Consider the following 7,801-nt stretch of genomic DNA (forward strand, 5'->3'; position numbering starts at 1 on the left):
CATTTACTCTTCTTTATAACAGACATATGTATTGACCTATCTCCAGATGATAGATCCTTAATCCTGATCCCAGCAAGGGATAAGTGCTCAGTAACTCTCTGATGACTTGAACTGCATTCTGTTACAGTTATTCTCCCTTTTCCTCTTTAGTGTAAATTGTGAATTCTGAGTTTATATAATTGGTTGTTTATCTTGCCTATTAGATTCAGAAATTACATAGTTAACAGAACTTAAATCTTTCCTTTTATTACCTGGAAATTTATTTGTTCTTAGGAATTGTTTAAATATGTTGACTAACAGGCTTTCCTTGCCATAGAAAGGTTGAAGGATTAGGTATTTGTAAAGGTGTTTTCCTTTCTTTCTTCCAATTCCATTCCTGTCTCACATTTTTTGTTGGTGTTGATGGTGGTGGGTCAGGAGAAGAAACTATGCAGTACCCTTTACAGATCCAAAAAGCTATTCACCGTCCTAAGTTCAGCTGCTCCACTTCAGGACTTGAGGTTCCTCCTTGATTTTAGGAACACTGACCGCTCTTCTAGACTACAGTAACTTTCATTCAACAGTTCATGTTTAGACCTTCTGTCTATGAAGCTTTCTGACTACACATGTGAGTTTCAATCATGACACAGACTCACTCCAGGTAACGAATAAGAAGAACAAAAAAGTCTTCACAATCAGGAGCCTTCTGTTGCCCTCACTGAATTTGATCCCTTTCCTATTCAGTCTCTTTGTTGTCTTTCTTATTGAAAAGTGTTCTACTCAGCTTAGTGACCCCTGGTTTGTATTAGTTGCCTGAGTAATCATTTTCTTCTATCTTCTATGTTCTTCGCCATCCAGTGAAGGGGCACATAGGTCTCTTTTTTCATTCCTCTACTTAGTTAAAGATAAACAGAATTATAAATGCTTCTGAGAATCAGCATCCTGTAGCAGCCAGAGGAGAATATTTGGAAAGATAGATCTCATTTGTAATGTCTATATACCAGAGTGGTGGCTGTGTTGCCTCAGACAATTCACCTAACTCTTCTGAACCTTAATTTCTTCTTCTGTATTGGTATTAAAAGTTCTAAAACACCTAATATATTTTTTATTTGAAGTAAAAGCAATAATAAATTGTGCTTAACACTACAGCTGACCAACAATAATGAATGTTAATTTTCTCTACCTTCTCCATCAGAGATGAGTTTTGAAGCAGAACTTGTGCAGACACTCCTGAATTATGGTGACCATGGGCAGCTTGGCATGTTGCTTATATTCCCAATTCAAAAGCAATAACCTGCCCTAAGACACAGCAACACATCTGTTCTGGCTTGAGCTAGAACCAAATAACTAAGGGAGAATGATTGAGTGAGCTGATGTGTGGGTAGGTAAGGAAAGACAGATCAGAAAAATACTTTACTCTTCACTTGTTTTATATTGACTCAAAGAGTGACCCTTCATCGGGGGCTTATGTAGCTGCCTTTTGGCATCCCAAATTCCTTTGTAGAACAACAAAGAGTGCCACCCCCACTCCTTGCTGCAAGCACAGAATCACTTTGTTCATAGGCTTAGCCCTGACCTTTTCCAGAGCCAAAACCTGAACAAGGATAGAATCTTTATTGTTGGTCTAGATAAAGCATGCCTTGGTAGCCTCAGCACACTCATGAACTGCTGTACACTGTCATCCCTGCTATGGTGATGTGATCTGTAGAACTGGGTGACTGGTTCAGTTTCCCTGCCGGCACCCCAGTTCTGTTGTTCAGATCCCTGAAGATCTGCCTAGTCTTGTCAGGCCCATCCTTCAGAGAGGCCAACATTGTCACTTACGTTTTTAGCCACAGGCTGGTGACACTTCTCTGAATGACTTTTCCTCAAGAAATGGCAAGCTTGGTTGTCTGTTGGGAAGTGTTTCATCACTATCTGTCCTACTAGTCCACCTCATCTCCCAGATCAGTTTGTCTTGGTTTTGGACAGCCCAAAGCACACTGGGGTGCACCGTATTGATTTGAATACGCAAATAGAACTGGACATCAATCACTGTGGAAGTGTGCACTTTATTTGAGTGCATTTCCCTCTAGCCATGCCAGGGCTAAGATTCATGACCTTTTCCAGTGAAGCACCTCATTGAGTTTAGAACAAAGCTTGCTGCATTTTTGAAATCCATGAATGTGTGATTTGTTCACAAGTTAACAAATAGTTCTGAAAATTGGCAATTATTGACGTTTCAAGTGACCAGTGTACGTCCTTCTCAAAAGTTAACATGAATTCTTTCACAGTGTGACAATAGAACAACCTTCCTCAGAGGGAAGGAATCAAAATATCCTAGAACCAGGAGCTCCAGCACTTGATTTTAGCACATATATAACACACAATTCTGACATGGAAATTTTAAGAGTAAACAAAAATTATTTTATTTTCTCACAGATGGAAAGTGGAAGGGGAATTTGCTAAAGAATTAAGTTCACTTAGCTTTTGAAGGAAAAAATAAACCCATCAATGTTGTGCTGATTATTATCTTTGAATCCAAGAACTGTGTGCATGTGTGTGTGTGTGTGTGTGTGTGTGTGTGTGTGTAACTCACATATACATACAATTTAATTTGTATGTAATTAAGGACCAATGTTGGAATTAATACTAAAAATAGTAAAACATTCTTTATTTTATAGATTGTGCTCCTCAGCAGCCATTCAGCAAGTTACCTGTCAGTGCCAGGCAGTGCGACTATTCTTGATCAAACAGAACTGGATAAAGAGAAAGCCTCCAGGCAAAAGAAGCGCATATTCTGATAGTGTAGCAACAGGTAAACTAAGAAATATGCATGAGTACCAAAAGTGCCTTAATGTAATAACACCACGAATAGTTGTGCTTATTTTGCATGGCTACTCTGTGTCAGGCATTGTATTAAAAGCTGTACCTGTATTATCTCATTTAATCCTCATAATAATTATATATATATATATATATATATATATACTGTTATTACCTATATTTTACAGCTGGGGAAATTGAGGCTTAGAGACGATGAAATACTTACATGGTAGTAACAGAAAGGAGTATAGTTAATGCTGCCTGGATATCAGCAAAAGCTTTACAGGGGAAGTAATTCTTTGGTAGGGGGTTGAAGGATGCTCAGGATTGATACATAATGGAACAAATGAGTCTAGTTAGAGTGGACAGAGTGGGCCATGGCACTGAAATTACATGGTATGTTCAGGGAAATGTAAGAAAAATGATGTTGCTATACATAGGTGTGGTGAGTCAAGGGAGCATCAAGAGGTGAGTCTAGACAGGGAGACAAAGACTATATTGTGAGGGGGGTAGGTTGTCCTGTTAAGAGGTTTACACATTGCCTGGCAAGTGACAGGCATCATTGGCTAGGGGTGGGGTGGAATTGGGATTAGTCTCAGGGAAGGTTATGTTTGTGTTTTCAAAAGATTATTCGGGTAACCAACGTGTGAGATGGTTTGGCAATGGACTGGAGTGCCTTGAGTCAAGAAGCTTAATTAGAAGTTCATTGTACATTCAGGTAACAGATAATGTCTGCCTGGATGAAGACAATGGCATAAAGATAGAGAAGAGAATACTCTTAAAGGTAGACTAGACGGTATTGGTAATTGATGGGAATTAGGTGATAGAATGAGGGATTGCTCTTGATTTATGGTTCTTTGGACTGATATTTAATGACAAAATGGAAGACTAGGCACCTTAAATAATTTTGATTAGGTTTTACAGTCTTAAGGAAGTGAGGAAACAAATTGACGACCATTTGCTTCTTAAAAATGGGTTCTGAGCAAGAGGAAAGCAAAATCCCTAAATAGGCAAGGGACACCGGGAAGCTTTCTATTATGCCACCTCTCTCCATTACCCCACCTCTGATTCAAAGCACACCGTGCTCACATTACCTGACCAAGGTGCAAAGATTTATACGTAACCTTTATGTCAGCGGGAATTATTTTAATGCTAACATCACATTAATTCTCTTTGACATGGATGACCTTAAAGGAATAGAAATTTGAGCTTAGGTTTTGGGGATGGGCGTAATAAGATAGTCATGTGCCTCATAATGATGTTTTGGTCAACAACAGTCTCCATATGCCACAGTGGTTTCAAGCTCGTAATGGAACTGAATAAATCCTATCACAGAAATACTTACCGTAGTGTTACAATTGCCTACAGTATTTAGTACATTAACAAGCTGTACAGGTTTGTAGCCTGGAAGCATTAGTTTTACCATATAGCTTAGCTGTATACTAGGCCATCCCATCTAGGTTTGTGTAAGTACACTTTATGATGTTTGCATGATGACAAAATTGCCCAGTGAAACATTTCTCAGAACATATCCCCATAGTTAAGTAACGTATGACTGTATATCAAGGGAGGAATAAGTTTGGAACTTTGAATACATTGGTAACTCTTGGCTGGCTGGAATAGAGGAATGTTAGACTGTTGAACAGTGATAGGCAACAGTGTCCCTTGATGAATCTTTGTATGCTCATTGCTGACCTAACTCCTAATGGCCACAGAATTATATTAAGTAAACTGAAGTGGACACCCAGTCACATCTTCTAGTTTGCTTGGGGCCTGTGAGAAAGAACTTAAACCATACCCAAACAGGGTTCAGAAATTTACTGCACTATCAGTGAGTGGATTGAAGGTCCTGAGGATCAGAATGGTGAATGAAACCAGAAGGCTACCTAGAGAAACCACCACAAGTAAAGAACATAAAGTTGATTGGGTGAATCTGAGCAGCAGATTTAGGGTATCAGGGTGGACATAGGTTTTAGATAGAGTGTGAGGCTGTATCTGGTGATCTCACATCTCAGCCTCCCTCATGTCCACTAGCTGTGTCATCAGGGACCTTAGTGCTCTGCTAGGGAACCCTCTTCTGAAAGAGCTGATCATGAGAAGTGGAGGATAGTCCATTGCCAGTTCAAATGCTAGAAGAAAGCTAGAGGTCAATGGCTTGGAGGAGACTGTCAGTGGTCTTTGGTCAGCGGAGCGATAGATGTCAACAGAATGGAAGGAGAGTTGTAGACTAAAGAGATGAGGGCAGGAGGACTCCATGTTTGCAGCCATCTCCAGCTCTGGTTAATGATGATGCCCTGCTCATCCTACTCAAGGACTCTCTGAGGGAAGGAGTTCTAGAGAGAAGAACAAAATTCCAGTTCCAGGTCATCAAATAAATGGAATCCTTGTGTACTAAGATGTGGCATCTAAATGATTCACATTTGTACTTACTAACAGCTGAAGCCTGGAACAGTTTGATTCCATGAGAGATGCTCCATAAGTTTTCATTGAAAAAGTGCAGCAATCATAAAACATTTTAGAATAGGTTGGGTCTGAGAAACAAACTTAAATGAGGAAGGAGTTTAGGTAGCCAGTGGACACCTGGTGATACCAGATGTAAGAAATCAAAACTATATAACCCTTATATTTAAAATAATATTATTAATATTTCTAAGATCCTTGGAGACAGACAGAACCCCATTTACCTTCAAACATCATTTTTTCCATCTCTGCAACTAATTTAAGCTGCTGGTGCCCGTTTTAGATGTGGACGCAAACCTGCAGTCAAATAAGGAGAGAGGATTTCCATGTTCCTCTCATCTAATAGTCACTAAAAGGACGGTGGCATTGCACGTTTCTGACCAGCATGGGGCAGAGGGAGCACAAGGAGCTTTAACTCCCTTCCTAGTGAAACATTAGCCAACCATGGGGTGGGCAACCCACATGGAAACCTAAACATTGAATTTGAACCTTTTGATGGGGATCTCTTTAGCTGTTCTGCAGCACGTGGAATGCAACCTCCATCTTTATTTCTTTTGTCTTAATCCCCACTTAGTGCCACAAACAAAACAAGTACTCCCAAAATTTTAATGATTGACAAATTAATAACCTAGAATGAAAGTGTCATGAAAGCAGGGACTTTGTCTTGCTCAGTGTCATAACCCTAGCACTTACAATAACTTCCAACACACCATAGATAGTAAATATTTATTGAACAAATATATCTCAGAGAAAAGATTTTTTGACTTCTGAGTTGGGGGAGCAATGAAGAAGAATAATAGTAATAATAATAGTTATCCCTTATTGAACACCTACTATTAGTCCCTACTATAATGGATGCATTTCATAGTTTATTTCAGTTAATCCTCCAAGTTACCTTATTAGATAGAAACTGTTATCTCCATTTTATAAATGAGAAAACCAAGGCTCAAAGAGGCTAAGTAACCAGACTACCATCTTATGGCTAGTGTGTGGTAGACCCCAAAATGAAGCCCGTTTGTCTGACTCCAAGCCTATGTCTTTCCATTAAATGTTGCTGTCACCACATCTAAGAGGAAACAATTCTCCTGTGACTGAAGAGCCTCTTTAGGGCCCCCTTCATGTCCTTGTTCTTTAGGCTATAGATAAAGGGGTTCAACATGGGAGTCACTATGGTGTACATTGCAGCTGCTGCAATGTCCTTCTCTTCAGAGGCAATGGAGGGAGGACACAGGTAGGCACTGAAGAGGGTCCCATAGAACACACAAACAACGCAGAGGTGGGAACTGCAGGTGGAAAAGGCCTTGCCCACCCCACTATGGGTTCGGACCCTCAGGATAGCAGGCACAATGTGGATGTAGGAGGTGACAATGCATAAAAAGGGGACGATGAGTACGGTGCCTCCCAAGACAAAAACCATCATCTCATTGATGTGGGTGTCAGAACATGACAGCTTCAGGACAGGAGTGATGCCACAGAAAAAGTGAGCAATTTCCCCAGTCACACAGAAGGACAACCGAGCCATGAGGAACGTGTGAGTCAGGGCAACGATACTGGTGAGGACCCAGCACAATGCAAGCATTAGGGCACAGACTTGGGGGCTCATGACTGTGGAGTAGCAGAGGGGGCGGCAAATGGCCACATAGCGGTCATACGCCATGGCAGCCAGGAAGAAGCTGTCTAGATCACCAAACATCAGAAAGAAATACATTTGCGTGAGGCAACCCGTATAGGAGATGGTGTGATGCCGAGTCTGTATATTCACCAGCATCTTGGTAACTGTGGAGGACGTTAAACCCATGTCAACAAAAGACAGGTTGGCCAAGAAAAAGTACATGGGGGTGTGGAGGTGCAGGTCAGATCCAATGGCCAGGATGATGAGCAGGTTCCCAGTCAAGGTGACAAGATACATACACAAGAAAATTCCGAAGAGGGACTGCTGTTGCTCTGGAGATGACAATATTCCTCGGAGGAAAAATTCAGAAACGCTGGATTGGTTTTCCATGACTCTGCAGCATCTGGAGCTGAGGGAAGACAGTTAGATGCTAGATTTCATCTACAACTGCATGGGCTGACTCCAAAATCTCCCTTTAAGTTCATTATATTCCTAATCCTGACTTTATCTTCATTCTGACCCTGCTTCTTTTCTCTCTTCCTCAGGGTCTCATTTTCCCCCTTTCTCCCCTCTTGCCCACTATTTAATCTTTTACACATAGAGTCGCCTCCCAATAGGGTCAGGGCATATTCTTCCTTGGCATGACCATGATCATGTTAGTTTCATTCTTGCAGTAGGCTGCCTACATGAGTAGACTGAGGTCAGCTAAATTTAACATTCTTTTGGGAGGTAGCCAAAAAACCCACACACAATTCTTAATTTTGACACATCCTCATTCATTTTAGTGTGAACGGCATATGAAGGACTCATGCTGCTTTATTTTTTCATTATTTCTTTTGAAAAAGAAAATACGAAGTCCTGCATTTCTCCCTGCATTTGAGTTTTTGTCATTGGCATCATCATCACCCTGTAGCTAACGCATATTACATGTTAGCCACATATATG

At 40.7% G+C, this 7,801-nt stretch overlaps 1 protein-coding gene across 1 annotated transcript; it reads right to left on the reverse strand.

The window, feature by feature from the left end:
- Positions 1 to 6,310: 6,310 nt before the first annotated feature.
- LOC100592647 (olfactory receptor 1N1) lies at positions 6,311 to 7,246 on the reverse strand. The gene has a single exon (XM_030816468.1). It carries the CDS (start codon positions 7,244 to 7,246, stop codon positions 6,311 to 6,313), a length of 936 nt encoding a protein of 311 aa, XP_030672328.1.
- Between the last annotated feature and the right edge of the window lie 555 nt (positions 7,247 to 7,801).

This window comes from Nomascus leucogenys, chromosome 8, assembly GCF_006542625.1.
Source record: "Nomascus leucogenys isolate Asia chromosome 8, Asia_NLE_v1, whole genome shotgun sequence".
In the NCBI taxonomy this organism is placed as follows: Eukaryota; Metazoa; Chordata; class Mammalia; order Primates; family Hylobatidae; genus Nomascus; species Nomascus leucogenys.